The sequence below is a fragment of the Leopardus geoffroyi genome, chromosome A1 (genome assembly GCF_018350155.1).
Source record: "Leopardus geoffroyi isolate Oge1 chromosome A1, O.geoffroyi_Oge1_pat1.0, whole genome shotgun sequence".
Classification (NCBI taxonomy): domain Eukaryota; kingdom Metazoa; phylum Chordata; class Mammalia; order Carnivora; family Felidae; genus Leopardus; species Leopardus geoffroyi.
In genome coordinates this window covers 5057301-5076007 of record NC_059326.1, presented here as the reverse complement: position 1 = coordinate 5076007, position 18707 = coordinate 5057301, and the positions used below count along the sequence as shown (strand labels likewise).

General features: G+C 34.9%; 1 protein-coding gene across 3 annotated transcripts in view; it reads right to left on the bottom strand.

Moving 5' to 3' along the window:
• Positions 1-18707, bottom strand: part of NUP58 (nucleoporin 58) — a 50930-nt gene that overhangs the window by 8632 nt on the left and 23591 nt on the right. Inside the window, exons 9-15 of one of the 3 annotated variants that reach the window (XM_045458311.1) lie at positions 17991-18070; positions 15328-15446; positions 14810-14892; positions 11687-11888; positions 6210-6308; positions 4525-4620; positions 1161-3294 (exon numbers count right to left, since the gene is read on the bottom strand). In XM_045458311.1, coding sequence (XP_045314267.1) covers positions 3125-3294; positions 4525-4620; positions 6210-6308; positions 11687-11888; positions 14810-14892; positions 15328-15446; positions 17991-18070 — 849 coding nt within the window. In that variant the 3' untranslated portion in view covers positions 1161-3124. Of the gene's footprint in view, positions 1-1160; positions 3295-4524; positions 4621-6209; positions 6309-11686; positions 11889-14809; positions 14893-15327; positions 15447-17990; positions 18071-18707 lie in introns of those variants that run through there. The other 2 variants (XM_045458400.1, XM_045458478.1) reach the window with 2 other exon arrangements.

Below are 18707 nucleotides of genomic sequence, written 5' to 3'. Positions count from 1 at the left end.
AACAAAGCATCCAAGGACACTGATTACAGCAGTGGGGTACTGGTGCGAGAACAGTGAAACTTGCAAAGTATCAGGGGTTCATGCCATCCAAGTGCTTTATAAAAGATTCTATTATTAATACAACTACCCATCTTTTTTATCCCCACTTTTCAGATGATAAAGCTTAAGCTCTAGAAAAGTGAATTAACTTCCCCAAGATCACACAGGTTCAAGGCAAGCGTCTGAACCCAGCTGACTCCAAGAGTCCAAACTACCTCGTAAGAGAAACATTAACGTACATTATCTACAGAGAGCATTAAAAAAAAAAACCCAAAAAAACCCTACTAAATAAAAATGGACAAAGGATACCAACATGCAATTACATTAACATGCAAGTGGCTAACATATATATTAAAAAGTTCAACTCACAAGTAGTTATTATGAGGATTGATAATATCTAGGGTTGCAAAGAATACTAGGAAATGGGTACTCACACATGCTGTAGAAGTGTATTATTTATACAGCAGTTTGGGGAGGCAATCTGGCATTAAAAAATACAATTTATATGCATTTTCAGCAATTCCTCTTCAAGGATCAATCCCAAAGAAACATTAAACGTAAGAGCCACATACAGCTTTTTCTGTAAAACAGAAATACTGGAAAGAACCTAATTGCCCAACCACAGAAAATACTTTAAACAACTCATTGTACATCCATGTCACGGGATGGTACATAAAAAGTAAATTACATGCACTGACATGGAAAAATGTTGATGATCTATGGTTAAAGGAGAAAGAAGACAAATCAGAAAGTACACAGATTTCTTTTAACCCATTTGTTACAAAAAGAAGGACCTAAGAGAATGATAAATGTGAGAAAACTAAAGAGAGGAAATATTTATATGCATATGTTGAAAAAGGCCATTTTTTAAAGGGTTCGAAAGAATACACACCGAAATATGAAGAAAAGATACTCAGGGGAAGAAAGTGGGATCAGGCCCTGGAAGCTGAAGGGGACTTTCACATTTTACCCAATATCCTTCTGTCTTGTGTTCACTCTACAATTTTTCTAAAAAGCAAGATATATAAATTGGTAAAAACAAAACACTAAAAACCAATCACAGAGAATAAAAGAGCAATAATAAGAAAATTACATATTTAGAACAACTACTGACACCTATAAAGATTCAAAGCAACTGACACAATAAATTTTATTGTTTACATAATGATACGCTCAGGACAGAGTGAAGACATTGGAGACAATGACAACACATTAAACTCCTATCACAAATTGATCTGTTACAAATTTCCAGTGGCTCAACATATTAAAATGTATAAGATATAAAGAACAAAATTAAGAAATATAAATATTCAGATTTTTGCAGCACAATGCAATGTCCTTTAAAAAAAAAAAAGCTTGCTATATTTGGGTATTTAATTCTGACAGTAATTCAAAACACAAAAATCCCACGTTTTCCTACCCTTCCCCAAAATCTGGATCTGGGGATTGCAGTTTTAGAGAAGAATGCAAAAATAAAAACTTCAGTGTTCCAAAACAAAGCATTTTCCTTATTTTAATGCATCAAGGCGCAAAAGTTTCAATTCCAAAAAGCCAATCGCTATATGCGGATAAATAAAACAGATTTAACAACACTTTAGTAATCAAACCCAACTAACATTATACTAAAAATATATGAGTGTGTGTGTGTGTGTGTGTGTGTGTGTATGTAATACCTATTTTAGAAAAAAAGGTGCCTTGGTGAAAATGATTCTGAAAATATTCACTTGATGCACATTATGTACAAAACCTTCTATATAAAAAATTATACTATTTTCAATGAAATTCCATGTTCACATCCCATTTGAAAACTGTACTTGAAAGATAAAGTAGGTCTACTTAATGGTTTCTGTGTGAAATCATAGCTAAGGCAGTTCTCTTTCCAAGGGCCTTCTTTTTCACCCACTCGATGTCACTAATGCTAATATAGACAAATATTACACAGATGCAATCTGACATGCCTTATGTGTTTTTACCTGGAGCTCTGTTCACTGTTAAAATGGGGTAGTTTATAGTTGCTACAAAGAATACTTTTTTCTTAAAATATATTGTTTCTCTATTCCAAATTAAGCACTTACTTAAGACATTAAGAGGCTGATAAACCACTCCATTTGGTGTCAATATCAATAGCCCTATAAGAAAGAACTCTGTACTGGAATAGCTACAAAAGTTTCCACTAAAGTAATAGTGCATCCTTCACCTGCATAGAATCAATTTGGCTTAATAGCTCTTTGCCCCCAGACATCAGTCTGGAGTTCAAATATGCTCTTGAAGGTTCATCTCAGATATGAGAAAACATCTCATACAGGCAAATGTGAGGGTGTATGGGATAATAAAAGTTGTTAAACTCTGTTGGATGATTCTTACAGCACTCCTCATTCAGAGCAGCTGCTATGGAAAAGACTGGGGGGTCAAATATTTACACCAGTAACCATTTCATTAAGTCTGTAAGTAAATTAAATAACTGCAATGACCTGGTACCTCTAGCTCATCACTCTACAAGCACTGAGGCTTTGAAGCTTAAAAGGTGAAAAATAGAATACCCTTAGAAAAGGGGAACAAGTCTGAGGCAAAAGTTGTAGGTCTGTAAATATATATTTTATGTGAACACACAACTGTGTGTATTATTCTGTATATATTTACATACATATTCACAAGATGCCCTGCAGTGTAGTTCAAAAGGCCTTTATCAAGGAACAAACTGATTCTACTATAGGACTTAAGAGTTCATACCATTTGTGTAAGAAACAAATGTGCATATATTCACATCATGTAAACCTTATCAACAAAAACATTGCTATGACACTAGGTTAAATAGGCTTTACTTATCAGTGATGTAATCAGAACATTGCTTACACTGACCATCAAAAAATAACGAAAAATACACAACTGGGTTTCAAATTCACAAGAAAAAAAGATGTTTACCATGGCAAACAAGAACACAGTTCAGATTCCAGAGTAGGGAAAAATATCAAAACTTTATAAATCTCCTGGGATGCAATTTAATTACTGCATCAATTTTAGAAAAATAGACTCATAGAATGAACGATGCTGCTATGAATTCTCTCAACCACATCAACCCATATGTTTATCTTTTTCCTCTTTTGTTTCCAGCTGGAGGTTTCTTCAACTGAAGGAGTTGTCCTCCTGTTCCAAAACCTGCAGAGGCAGGATTGGACACCCCAAATGTCAAACCAGCTGATGCCGTGATGCCAGGATTGCTGAAGTTAAACCCAGATGTACTTGAGCTGCCAAAGCCTTATGTTTAGGGAAGAAAATATTCACATCAGAAGTTAAAACACAAAAACAAATATAAAGAATGGGGACAAGAGGTAAATTTCTAGCTAAAAGAATATATATTTATGAAAATAGCCAATATATTAGAACACTAAATTTGTAACATGGAATTTTATAGGAAAATAATTTAGCTAACAACTAAGAGGCACCTTTAGAGACCTAAGTTTAGTGACCCAAGCCAAGAGAAACCTTAGCACAAATAACTGAACTCTAGAAAACTTCAAGCTGCCGGATACTTTCCTGTTAATTAGATATGCCATGCTGCCTTCCTTCTCAGCCTCTCCAGAAACATATTGTCAACATGTAGAAGATGGACCCACTCCTGTAATCCTAAGTCCTCCAAGAAGGCCTCAACCCATGATTTTCAGGACAATGAACACCCCAAAGAGTAGTACCCACTGTTCTGATTTTATAGGAACCCTTGCGTAACTAAGATCAAATGCTATCACTGCCTACTTTATTAATAGTACCGTATTTAGATTATAATCCCCGTATCACTGAATTCTATTATCTTACTCTTTGGGAACTGTTGATTTTAAATACCACTTAGTATTAAATGAAGTTGCCTTAAAATTCCCTCAATTTAAACACAGTAAGTATTGTGTCATTATTTTAGACATGCTACTTATCCCTAAACATTATAAATGAAGCCATTATTTACAAATATAGAGAAAATGGAGAAGAAATTTGGGATTTTCTACTAGAGGAGTCAAAAGATTACATACCTATTTCAAAAATGAACAAAGAACCCAATTAATCATCCATTATAAGAGTGGGACTTTTAAAACCAAAGGGACTTGCAACTAAAGAACATCTCTTTGGGAGAGAAATCAAAGAAACACTGGGTCAAAGCTTTCACAACAATGGGACCATTTTTGTAATAATGAAGAGACTTGTTTAACCATAAAACTAGTCTTTGGGTTCAAAAGAATCTCTACTTAGTTAAAAGAGGATATAATTACTTATTATCTCAAACTAATGAGTCTTGTTAGAGATATTTCACAAACCTGACTTTTAGTTTCCATGAGAGATAAAACTGTATGATTAGTTAGGCTTACATGCTTCATTGTGGGGGGTAGAAACTGAATCAGGGATTGCTTCTGGCTACTGGAAAGAACAATCATTATACTTTTAAATTACATAATTTGCATCTTTAAATTTGCCTGAAATTCAGGCCAAAAACACACAAACCTGCACTAAGACTTCCTGAGGGTTTATTTGTTGTTCCAAATCCAAATGTGGAGGCCCCTGTGGTGCTGCATCCAAAACCAGAGCTAGCTCCAAATCCTAGTGAAAGGGTAATAGAGAAATATACAATGGTACGTAAAACAGAGATTAAAGGTTACTGACAAGTAAAACCTAAAATTATCAGAGGTCTAATAAACACAGTGCTATTACACAAACCTGCTATTTACTCTTGTGCATCAGACTTCTGAAGAATCAGATTAATTCTGAAATGAACATTTTGATCTATTGAGACTAAGTTTAAGACCCATCAGTAATTTTTATACAGAACAAGCTATAAAGAACAAGATCGTATTAGTATTTTCTCTCCCAGATTGACTAGAAATTTTAGTGACCACTGAAATATGGTGTTAGATCAAACAGATATAAACACATCTACTTAGAGATATTTCATTTTGGGGAAAAAAAAAACTAAATTCATAAGTAAGCGTGACATGCACAAGAATTTAAACACCAAGTACCATAAGACAACTTTTACTCTGCTTTTTACCAAAACCTTTTCACTTAAGAACCTTCACCATTGAAAAACTGCATAATTACAAAACAGTTAATCACATTAAATCTACTCAGCAACACAGGCTCCTGCCACATAGCAGCCGATTTGACAATTGAGAAATTTCGAGTGGGAGATCATTTTTCTTTCTTAATAGTACTAGTCATGATTTAAATAAAAAAATATTTTTCGTCATATGAAGTTCAAGAAGAGATTCTGCTAAGTACTTAAAGACTTGTTTCCATTCTCCTCAAAGTCAAGTGATCTAAAAATAAAATTCAAATTCTTCTTAGGCTACTCTGCAACAGTCTATCTAAAATAAGGAGTCTGAGACAGTATTATAGCCTATGACGCTAAGAAATATGATGGCAAACTGAATTACAGATTATAGGAAATATGCTGTCTACTATAATTCTAGTAATTCCAATATAGTTTACTATATTAAGTAACCTTGATTGCTCACAGACTTCCACTCTTACGATGATATATTTTAGTGGAAATAATATATTCATTATATGACAATATGCTTGTCAAAATACATTCTACTGTCAAATACCCATACCACAGAACTGTGAATACGTTTATATGTAGCATGATGATTGGCAGAAGACTTACCTTACTAGAGTTAACTTATAAAACTATTAATTGTTATGTATACAAGTATGCATAAAGGCAGCTATGCCAAAAATGCTTAGCAAAAGACAGAAGCTGAACTGTCCAATTTATAATAAAATTATTTTCTCATCTAAAGTGTTCATTTACAGAAAAAGAAGATAATGATTAGATGTCCAGAAGCAGTTTGGACTCTAAAATGATGTGATTAAGACTACTGGTTTTTTAAGTTAAATTTATTAAAACTAAGTAATTTGCAAGTTCATATTTTAGCATATTGCTTTGAAAATATGAACATCCCTACCAATTAATTTTACTATTCTTTTTTTATTTACTATTCACTGAAGATGAAATGATTTAAGTTCTAATTCTAATACTAAAAAGCACTGATTATGTTTGGAGAGCTGTTTTTGTCAGATGGAACCTTAACTACCAAAATAGCAGACCCTCTTAGAAATTTTTTACAGACTAGTATCAATTCAAATGTATAATAGTCCAAGGCAATATTAGAAAAGTTAAAGTGTACCTCCAAGGTTTGAAGAACCTAAGCCACTTGACTGCAAGCCAGTGCCAATACCTGAGCCGAATGGTGTTCCAAAACTAACTCCCAGAGATGGCTGTGGCCCTGGTATAAAAAAAAAAAAAAAAAAAAAAAAAAAAATGGGGGGAAAAAAAACAAATTTGCCTTACTCTTTCAAGATTAAAATTTCTTTATGAAATTATTTTTAAAATAAACAGTGATTAATTTTAACAAATTCTATTTGCTAAAAGCCAGTTTTCAGGTATCTCCCCAGCCTGATTTACCTAACCAAAAAAAAAGTTTTTAAGTAACTTGTTCACACTAGACAATTAAAAGAGGCTTAGCACATCGAAAGATGTTATTTTAACCTACTAAATAATTTGAAATCTTTAATGTATTGTAAATTATAGTTCTTTTGGTTTTCTTTCTAAAATGATTTTAGATCTCCCCACTTGTTTTCTGATAAAATTAGTTGGTGTAATCAGTAAAAGGTTTTTACTTTTTTTTTTAAAACAAGCTCCTCATCGTTAGAGTCAAGTCTCAACTGATCAGAGACTGACGCTAACGTGGCAAAACTATCATGTTACTTCATAAGAGTAAGTACCCAAAAAACTAGGCATTTTTTATATGAAATATAAATGATATATACAATAAGTAGATAAAAAACAAGACAATGTTTTATTTCATTAAATTTATTGTTCATTTTAAAGCAAATCAATTACACAGTAACATGACAATTCCAACTTGTTCACAAAAAGTGATAATTGAGTCTATTATTAAGCTCTGCTACATTACACCACTTATCACCTGATTAAATAAGATAATGAACATTTACAAAGGCACCGCTGTGTACCTTGACAGATTCAATACATTCAAGATTTCAATTCAGAAGTTTCTTTCCAACATTTTGGAAAATGTACTCAGATGCAGAACAATTATTAGTCATCCTTTTCCCATTCATTAAAGATTTTGTCTGAGTCTGTTTGGCAAGAATAGCATCAAACTTACTAGCCTCTCTTTTTTTAACTACTTTTTCTTTAACTAAGCAGAATACAAAAATCTAAAAATCTCTCATTTGATAAATAATTTATGAAAATTATTCAATAAATCTCATAGTACAATCTTCAGTCTTGTCTTTTTCAAGCACAGTGATCAGTGCATCTCAAAGTTGAGGGAACTGCCAAAGTAATATACAGATTGAAATTTAAACTCTTCAAAAAAAATCAAAGCCTTCAAGTTGTTCAATGAAGAATGAGGTTTGTATATTCAAAAGGTAGTGTACAATTACAAAGCATTAAAAAAAAAGAAAAAGAAAAAGAAAACCGAGGAACTATATTTTGCTACCCTAGGACAGAAACTGGACTTTTCAAATAGCTTCTACCCAGAAAATAAAAAGTAAGAACTAATAGCAGCCAGAGTTCTTATACTACTATTAAAAAATAAATTAAAAAAGGATTTAAATTTTTACATCCAGTTTGAGATCAATTTGAGAATAAAATACCTGCCTAGCAGCTCTTTTGTAAAATGTTACTATAGGAAAAAGAAACTAAGCATATTACTTTCTTATTTCTAACAAAAATAATACGTAGAAAACACACGTCCAGTTTCTTTAACACTGAGAGACTTAAGTGTCACATGTTTATAGGAGGCACTGCTGGTGGAAGGCCCTAAAGAACAACGCACACCACAGCCCTCAACCCTACAAGTCGTTAAGAGTTACTCAAATAACATGTTTTTTGTTGTGTGTGGGTCTGTTTTTAAGAGTAACCCTAATCATCAATATTCAGAATATAGGTAATCAAGAACTCTGACAATGACAAGACTTTCCATTGCACAACAGGTACATGATACTTTGAGTTTTGTACCTTCACACAAATTCTGAAGGCAACATCATTTATAAAACTAGTAGGCAAATGTATAACATTTTTTAATATTAAAAACATGATAAATATCTCCCACGCCAAAGTATTAGCATATATTACACTCTGGCCACCATATAAATTAGTTTCACTATTAGAAAGCAGAATCTAAATCCTTCAGGCAAAAGTCACGTAAACAATTCAAGAAATCTGTTTCAAAATCTGAATAGTCATTCAATGAGAGGCTTAGTTCCATAAATAAAACCAAGTTAGTAGTAATATATCCCAATAATTGCCCAAAGTGAAATCTTCACGTAGAGTAACATTTTACAAAAGTTACCGGATAACATATTCACACACAACAAAATCAAGTTCAGCACTGTAATTCATATTTTCCAGAATAAATTCTACTTTCTTAAAAGTAAAACTGCATTCACAGGAAAAGGACTAAAGTGCTAAAATTTTTTAATAATTTTCAATAATTACTCAAAATATCTAATGTAATTAGTATGATTATTCCTAGGTCATATTTTAAAAATAATTTTTCTGAAAAACAAAAAATGCCTTTTCCCCCAATTTGAAAAATTTTACTTACTGATTTAACGGGGAATGTTCCTTTGGTTGTTAAACACAACAAAACCAGAAAACTACAAGAAACTAAAATGAAATACTTAATGTTTCCTATTTAACACTACATCTTAAATGTCCAAACCTACACTAAAAGCTAGAAATTAGGAACTCTAACAAAATGTCTCAGCTCTCCTTAAAAATAGCAGCTAAGTCACATGAGAATAGTCTTCTTATGTAAACATCAAGAACTTTTTTAAAAGTGTCAAAACACAACAGCAAAACTTAATCCCAGTACGTTAGTTTAGAACAATCTATGCTAGGTTAAAATTATATTGGTAATCCTAATGTAAAATGTCTTAAGCTTTTTAAGAGGCTTCAAAAGCACTGATGGACAAGTGTACTCAAAATCTACTTATGTGTAATTTATCCATGTACTGATGCTTATTTCACACATAATTAGCCCGCTGGTTTTCGTCAGTTTTCTTCAGCCTTCAGAAACAATAACCATAAATCACGCAGGCCTAAGACCTATTATATTTTTTTCACTTAAAAACACCAAAGTTAAGAAGTCACTTAAACCCATACCTCCACCTCCAAGAGAAACCACCTTCAGAAGGTGGCAGCCTAAGAAAGCTGTCTGCATTTTTTATATTAATGAAGAATCCATATGCAACTAAAAGCAAAACCCCTGACAATTCAAATCTTGCACACATCAACAGCGATATATAAAAACAGCACACAAGCCTTACCTAACTGAATCTAGATGGTCTTTAAAATTATTTGCACTTAAAAAGCAAAAGATATCCTCAAAGTCACAGGACATAAAGATTAAGTCACCGAGTGAATACAAAGCACAATATTTCTCAACAGGCTGTAACTCATCAAATCGGTCTGTATCTAGGAGACCTCATCCATCTCGCTGCAGTGGTGACAGGACTGAAATAACGAACATTCTGACTACAAGACGCATAAAGGAATGCACTATCTGGAGCTGGGAAGGCCTTCAAGAAACAGAAGACATAAAGCAAAATTTTTATTACTACTGTTTAACTTCTCAGTTCTAAAAATCACACAACTCAAAATGTAAACGGGGAAGCCCTCATACAGGCTTCACGACTGCAGGGGGCCACAGCTGCCCTGAAGCCTGGCAAAAGTCACAGAGGAAATTAAATGAGCAAAGGCTCCGCAAGATGATTACTCTAAATTAAGCCAACATTCTCCATCACCACGGAGAGCAAACACCATACTCAGCTCATTGTTTACCTTTGTACCCTCGGAGCCTAGCACATAGTAGGCACTCATATTTGTAGAATGAACATACATCTTCATATGTCCATGAGCATAAAATGTATGAGTGAAAACCTACAAACCTCTCAAGACTGTCTACATAAAGGAATTAAAAAACAAAAACAAAAACCAAAAAAAAACCCAAAACACAAAATGTAACAACCCTGACAAGTGGTTTTGCTTCAAATTTAGCTGTATACCACAGAATATAAAATTCACTTATCCCATGACATTTTAAATAACTGACTTTTTAATTTTATTTATTAAAATGGAAATTCCTTATGTTTTAAAGGACACTTAACCAAAACCCATGCTTATCTGATCTTTTTTAGGATTAATATTGGCTCTGAAAGGTAAGTTGGTACTATGTTGGCTTGATTAGCTGGTTAAATAATCATGAGACTGATAATCATAATTATGGGACTGATTCCTATACTGAATCAGTATGACTATCAAGTCAGTATAGGAATCAGTTCCATAACTGGAGGACTTTTTTCCTCCATAACTCGAGAATGGAATCCTACACTCCAGCCAGCTAGAGAACTAGTAGATAGTGCCACTATGAGCCACTATTCACATGGGTCCAGCCACGGAACGTGGAGGATTTGGCATAAACCCATCACCAGCCATTCACTGATGGTAAGTCGATTCTGTCATCTCCAAATGTGAAGAACAATTTTTAAACCGCCAATAGTGAAAACCAGAGAATGTTTCCCTAGTAGAGGCAGCCTGAATGCAATCTAGATATGTCTGTTTTTTCCGGTTTTTTTTTTTTACTTTTTGTAATTTACTCTTGGACTATATGGAACTCTCAGAAAGACACATGCTATAGGATAATAATAAGCATTACTCAAAAATTTCTGAATGAATAAAAAAAAAATCAATATCCATTAAGACTGTATTTTCTCTGTCATACTTCAAGCCTGACAAAAAGGAGACTGTAGGAGTAAAGATAACAATCTCCCAAAGACACAGGACCAAACTCCACACTGCAGAACTAGACCACAAAAAATGCTTCTTTTGTCAGAAGTGGAATTAAACTAAGGACTCAAATTATCTGCTTTCTAGTATCTCACCAATTATTTTCATCATCTGCCCAGCTTTCCCAGTTCATACTTCTTAATGTGCAATCCAGAGCATCTCAAAACATCTTTTTCCTGCTCCTGCTACTGTTCTGTTCATTCTGAAAAGGTACAAATAATTCTAGCATGTACTTTCGTCCAAATTTGGTTAAAAGAACCTGTACTGTTTCTAGTCATTATACATAAAAACAACCAACTGATCTTCAACACACCTTCAGTCATAAAAATGTACTTCATCCTAAATGTGGGTACTCTGTAATCACTATGTATGAGGAAACAAGAATGCACCATCTATCAGTATCATATATGAGAAATGCAATAATGGCTGAATTAGTTTTGACTTTAAAACAATAAATGATACAATCACGATTTTAGAACGTGTTATTCTTAAATGTAATTCGGTAGTGAAACACCATGTTCTAAAGGGTATTTATAGCAATACAGCAAATAACATTAAGTAATTCACAATATTCAGTATCTAACTGATGAATAATTATTGCTAAGACTACCCTGCATTTTTTATCAGGTATATGTTTATAATTGTGTCCATCATAATTTTTAGATTATACTGGAATAGCTACTCATAGAAATTTTTCAGTGCTAACACAAAAGGAAGACTTATAAAAATGCACATAAATGTTCTGCATTTTAACAGTAAGAAGCTATAACTTGAATGCATTCAGACCTGTAGCAGGCTGTTGCTGCTGTGTAAGAGTTGCAGCCATGGCAACGGCTGCCGCGTTTGGCATGTTGCTGAAAGGGGTGGGTCCAGTAGTAACTCTGGGTGCGTTCTGCCACTTCTTGGCTTCTGCTCGCCTGGCTTCAAACACATCTACAGCATCTCCCAAGAACATTTTCCTGTAGCCAAGGTACTGTTCTTTTAGCACCTAAGGGAAAGAAAAAAGAAAAGGTTAATCAACCAAGTTCTGTGTTGAATCTGGTAATACAGGAATAATCTAAGTAGGAAATAAGAAGATCAAAGACATTGCCAATGCTATACATTCCCCCTAAAGGGCAAATCAAAGTGCTATTAATGCATGGAATGTGAAGTGATGCATGCAAGCTCTAACGCTCTCTTGAGTATTTTCTTCCCTAATTTTGTCATGTCTTTACAATAAACTGCCTAAAACATCCTGGCTCCATGAGGCCTCTTTAAAACGAGTTAGCTAGTAACATCTAAAATTCCATTTTCAATATTCTAGTTTTTCACGATTGCCGCCCCCTCCAACATCCAACCTCTTGATAACTTTTAGATGCAAAAAGCTGAAAACATGTACTACATATGTATGTGCTGAATGCCTTCTTTAAAAGGCCTGGGTGACACGTGTTAAAATAAGTGACTTCAGCAGAGACAGCTTGGAGGGTTTAAAAAGGGTTTTCACTTTATCAATATTGTTTGACTATTTTACCATGAGAATGACTCATGTTGAGCTTGCATAACCAAACGAGGAGGGGGAGTGAGTTTATAATTTCAGAGTAAGAAAGAAAAATTACCATGTTCATCAAGTGGGCTCGTTCACCAAATGCAGCATCTGCCTTGATTAAGGCCATTAACTCCCATCAGAATTATTAGATACTTTCATTAAGGGTTTAATCAAATTTTTATCAGTTTTAAACAACTTTTTAAAAAGATATAGGATTTTCAGATTTCCTACCATTCTCAGCAGTAATGTCTTTTTGGTCTTAACAGGTACAACACTTAGCAATCTTACTGCTATTTATAGTATTTAAAAGTTATCATCCCCTTTTGTGTGGATGTCAGTATTTGATGTTCTGGTTCCAGACTTTCCTACCTCTTTAATGTACTGAAGCAGGCCTGCCAAGAACTGAAAACTGGGGAAAATGCAGTCAGAAGTAGAGTATGTGATGTCAGAAGAATGAGTTTTATTAGAAGTGATCTCCCCCTAATCCATCCTCTTCTCTCTGTGTAATTATATGAATATAGCCATACAATGTTTGGCATTAGTAGTCCATCAATTTGTTCTGCTTCAGACACTGGAAAATAGTCACCTGCCTTAGAGACTTGAAAGACAATTGGTTTAAGGGGAGAAAAGAAAAAAAGAACAGCTATCAGCCTTGATGTATAATTGATAAAATGTCCAGTTTTGTTAATGTCCTTGGGGCCTGGCTGGCTCAGGTAGTTTAAACCTGCTTCAGCAGATTATCTCATGAAAAACAATACAAAAGGAACAAAAATTAAAAAACGACCTCCTGTGAGATTTCTGTAAGTAAATGAAGCTAGAAATTATACTTTGGTCACTAAATGCAACTGAAAATAAATGGCAAATCTGATCATGGAACATTCTTTGGTTCCTGGGAATGTATATTACAATGTACATTACTAAAAAACAAAAGAAAAGAAAGAATAAGAGAGAAAGAAAGAAAGAAAGAAAGAAAGAAAGAAAGAAAGAAAGAAAGAAAAGAAAGAAAAAGAAATAAGAATACCAGAGAGGAGGGGCGCCTGGGTGGCGCAGTCGGTTAAGCGTCCGACTTCAGCCAGGTCACGATCTCGCGGTCCGTGGGTTCGAGCCCCGCGTCAGGCTCTGGGCTGATGGCTCAGAGCCTGGAGCCTGTTTCCGATTCTGTGTCTCCCTCTCTCTCTGCCCCTCCCCCGTTCATGCTCTGCCTCTCTCTGTCCCAAAAATAAATAAACGTTGAAAAAAAAAAAAAAAATACCAGAGAGGAGAAACTGCCATTGAAAAAGCATGTATACTTACAAATGACATGTCTGGAATTTGCTTTAAAATGTTCCAGGGGGAAAAAGCATCCCTGGGTGGGAAACTGACAAAGCAAGGCAGGATCCTGATAATGGGTGAAGCGGAGAGTGGGTACCTGGCATTCATTACAACAGTGCCCTTCTTTTTGTGTGTCTATTTGAAAACTTTCATAATAAAAATTAAGGAAAAAAAAAACTGTACAACACAGACTTCAAAGTACCAACAGAGAATCATCTTTAGTACTTTAATAAACTAATTTCAAGAAAATTCGATAAAAATTCCTCCTTTAAAACTATTTTAAAAATCTGGTTTAGAATCTTAAATATATTAAAGCAAAATCTCCAAAGCATGCTCATTTCAAAACTGGTATAATTTATGGGGCGCCTGGGTAGCTCAGTTGGTTAAGCATCCAACTTTGGCTCAGGTCATGATCTTGCAGTTCGTGGGTTTGAGCCCCACATTGGGCTCTGTGCTGACAGCTCGGAGCCTGGAGCCTATTTCAGATTCTTTGTCTCCCTCTTTCTCAGCCCTTCCCCCTGCTAACACTCTGTCTCTGTTTCTCTCTCTCTCTCTCAAATAAACATTAAAAATAAAATTTAAAAAAAATAATAAGACCTATGTAAAATTAAAGCAGCACAAAATACTTTTGCTACTGTTTCTTTTCTATAGTGCTGCTCCTAGTTGTAAAGACATGGAAACAACCTAAATGTGCAACAAATAGCATGGGTTAAGGAAACTACGCATATATATATATATATATATATATATATATATATACACTGAAATCCTATGTAACTTCTAAAAATGATATTGAAGAAATATGTATATCAACACAGAAAATTGTTTACAATATACTACTGAAAAAAGTTAAGATAGCTGATTGCATAGAACACTTGGATCTTTTTGAAAAAACAACAGATATTATCTGTGATTGTATCTGAGCATGATTGTGGATTGTTTTAGTTTTAGTCTTCTTCACTTATATGTAATTTTAGCTATTCCTATAATTAGCATGAATGCTTCTGCTCCGCAAATGAATACTTCACTTGGGTCTAGATATACAGATACATGAACTGGTAATGAAAACTTACCTTTACATTTTCATGAATAGACTGAAGTTGTGCAGCTAAAGCTACAAATGTTTGATAAATTTTCTGCATAGCCATTGACAAATCTATAAAAGAAAGTTATATTATCACACAAATATACATGTAACATAATCAGTATTATTTTTCTATGACTTGAGTGCAGTTTTTGGTACTAAAAGTGTAGGAGGCACAAGACCACATCGATATTTCCATGACTGAGAGAAGAGAGCACAGCGAGTTGACTGAGAGCAGGGTGTCTGAATCAGTCATCAGGGGGAGGGGAGAAGGCCCTGAAACTTCTGCCTTGGTCAGCATAATAACAGTTCATAATAAAGCATTTTCTATTTATGGAGAATAAATATCTAATAGAAGCCTTAAGGAAATTGTATAGCAGCTCAAGACAACTACTAGCAGTTATGTAGAATATTATGTGACAACACCGTAACCTCTCTCTCTTACTAAAAAACAGTGCTATCAAAAAAAAAAAAAAAAAAAAAAAATCACCAAAGAAAGCATGTTACCTTGAGGGGTTATATGTGAGTTATTTGCTTGTGTGGCAAGATGGTTTTCTAGCTCTTCAATCTGCTGTCTGTACTGCTGAAGCTGTACCTCAAACTGCTGAACCAAGATTCTGAAGTAGCTATACAAAAACATTTACAAAGTCAGATCAAAGTGTTAAACATGCTATTTTCTTTGCATTAAAATAACCAGTAAATAAATATATGCCCCCATTTAAGTAGGGCCTTTGACTCAGTCTGAGGACATAAGGATATGGCATAGATATTACTGAAACCAGAACCAAAACTTGTGAGTTATCAAGGTATCAAAAATAGATCATGAAATTACTCCAATCATGATTGGAGTCATAGATTACTCCATCATAGATTACTCCAATCATGAAATATCCCAATTAAGAGACAATCTACAAAATAACTTTCTATGCTTTAAAAGTATCAACGTTATGAAAGACAAAGACTGAATAATTGTTACAGACTGGGAGAGATAAAGGAGAAATGAATGAATGAGAAGTGAATGGGAACCTGGAATAGAAAAAGTACATTAGTGGAAAACAGGATACTGGAAGAAAAAAATGCACATTAGTGGAAAAGTCAGTAAAATTCAAATAAGTTCTGTCACTTGATTAGTAACACCACACCTATGTTAATTTCCTATTCTCGATAATTATACTGTGGTTACACAGTATTTTATTTTATTTTTTAATTTTTTTTTTTTTCAACGTTTATTTATTTTTGGGACAGAGAGAGACAGAGCATGAACGGGGGAGGGGCAGAGAGAGAGGGAGACACAGAACCGGAAACAGGCTCCAGGCTCTGAGCCATCAGCCCAGAGCCCGACGCGGGGCTCGAACTCACGGACCGCGAGATCGTGACCTGGCTGAAGTCGGACGCTTAACCGACTGCGCCACCCAGGCACCCCGGTTACACAGTATTTTAACATTAAGGGAAGAAAGGTTAAGGGATATAAGGAAATTCTCAGTACTATCATTTCTGGAAATTTTCTGTAAGTCTAAATAAGTTCAAAAAAGTTTTTTTAAAAGTGCAATTGCCGGGGCGCCTGGGTGGCGCAGTCGGTTAAGTGTCCGACTTCAGCCAGGTCACGATCTCGCGGTCCGTGAGTTCGAGCCCCGCGTCGGGCTCTGGGCTGATGGCTCAGAGCCTGGAGCCTGCTTCCGGTTCTGTGTCTCCCTCTCTCTCTGCCCCTCCCCCGTTCATGCTCTGTCTCTCTCTGTCCCAAAAATAAACGTTGAAAAAAAAAAAAATTTTTTAAATAAATAAATAAATAAATAAATAAATAAAAGTGCAATTGCCAACCAGATTTTACAAGTACTTACAGTTCTTATATTTATAATCTGAAAACACTATAGTGTCTACGGAGAGCAAGTTATTACTGCTACTATGCCGCTAAATTTAACCAGAGAATGCCAGATAAATAAAAGGGACCTTGAAGAGTATACAAAGCGTGCTGTATGTAATTCTGTAAGAAATGGGCAACTACGAAAGCTTTTTGCAATGGAAAATGATACAATTCACCCCATTTCAAAACCAGCTCTGATGGCAGCATGAAGAATAAGATGGATAAACTACTAGAAGTCCAGTGAGGAACACAGCCCATGCTAATCTGAATAAGATAATCAGAGTATCACTGTCCTTGTTAACATGTCCTGATTTTGATCACTGAACTGTGGTTATGTAACAATGTTCTTACGTTTAAACAATACACACTGAAGTACTTTAGCATAATGGGCATCTGTCTGCAAAGAACTCAAACTGTTCAGGGGGAAAATATGTATATATATTAGAGAGAGCAGGGAACAAAACAAACATAGTAAAAATATTAACATATAAGGAATCTCGATAAAAGATACATGGGAATTCTTTGTTTCCTTCTTGAACTCTTCTCTAAGTCTGAAATTATGTCACCATCAAAAGTTAAAAGAAAAAAGGGGTGAGAAACTAGGAGTCAGACCTCCACCACTCCTCATGCCTCGGGCCCCTCATCTCGAACACTGGGACAGTGACAGCTGTAGAGGTTTTGTGGAAAATGAGATAAAGTGTGTCAAGTGCTAAGTGCACTGCTTGGCCAATGGTAAGCATCTGATAAATATTAGCTATCATTAGCTCCAGCAACATGAAAGAATATAAAGAGACAAGATAGATATCACTCGGCAACTAGACAGACACACCTCCTGGGTGAGAAGATTGCAGGTGGAGGTTTTTTATTTTAACTTATCTACATTTTCTAACTGCTCTTTCTGATGATTTATTACCTGTGTGAATAAAGCTATGCAAACAAGTAAAAGGGTTAAACTACTTCTAGAATGCCCTGTTTAAGGAAGGGATTATCATAAAATTATTTTTAAATGAAAAAGTCCTTGTTGGTAAAAATATCTACTACCTGCAATATTTAATACAGTGGAAAAGGCCTTCACATACAAATGAAGTATAACTGCATAACACTGGTTAAAAGCTCAGATCTTAGCCATCACTTACCTTCGATAAAATGAAGATAATGAACTGCCTTCTTAGGGTTATTGTGAGAATGAAAAGGAGAAATCCATGTCAAGTGCTTATTAACCCAGGCTTGCTACATAGTAAACTACAAATTCTTGGCCTATATATTGTACTGTTTTGCTTTCCTGAAGTGAGAAAATCCAGTAACTTACTCGGCGGGAGCTGTGTTTTCATGTTGGAGTCCAGGTGGTGTTTTCTGGGTTCTTAAAGCTATTTCAGCATTCTTTAACTCCTAATAGATCAGAGGGAGGGAAAGACAGACAGAAAGACAGAAAGACAGACAGACAGACAGACAGACAGACAGAAAGACAGAAAGATTAACCAGTTAAAAGCCAGGTTAAAAATACCAATGATCTCTGGACTGAAACTTCAAACAATGCCACTCTCATGCTCCGAGAACACGTCATGTTTAACCTGTTTTACAAGTTGCCAAAACCTCTTTCCAAAGTATACTTTTAACGAAGGTTATGATAAATTTATAATCAGCTGCTATCTATTTTAAGAACTATGGACTTCTATACAATCTGTGAAGTTAATTCATCCACAGCAAAAGACTCTGCTATTATTTAAAAATCTTTAGGGGCGCCTGGGTGGCTCAGTCGGTTGAGCGTCCGACTTCAGCTCAGGTCACGATCTCGCGGTCTGTGAGTTCGAGCCCTGCATCGGGCTCTGGGCTGATGGCTCAGAGCCTGGAGCCTGCTTCCATTCTGTGTCTCCCCCTCTCTGCCCCTCCCCCGTTCATGCTCTGTCTCTCTCTGTCTCAAAAATAAATAAAAAACGTTAAAAAAATTAAAAAAAAAATTTTTTTTAATCTTTAAGGGGCACCTGCGTGGCTCAGTCTGTTACACATCCAACTCTTGATTTTGGCT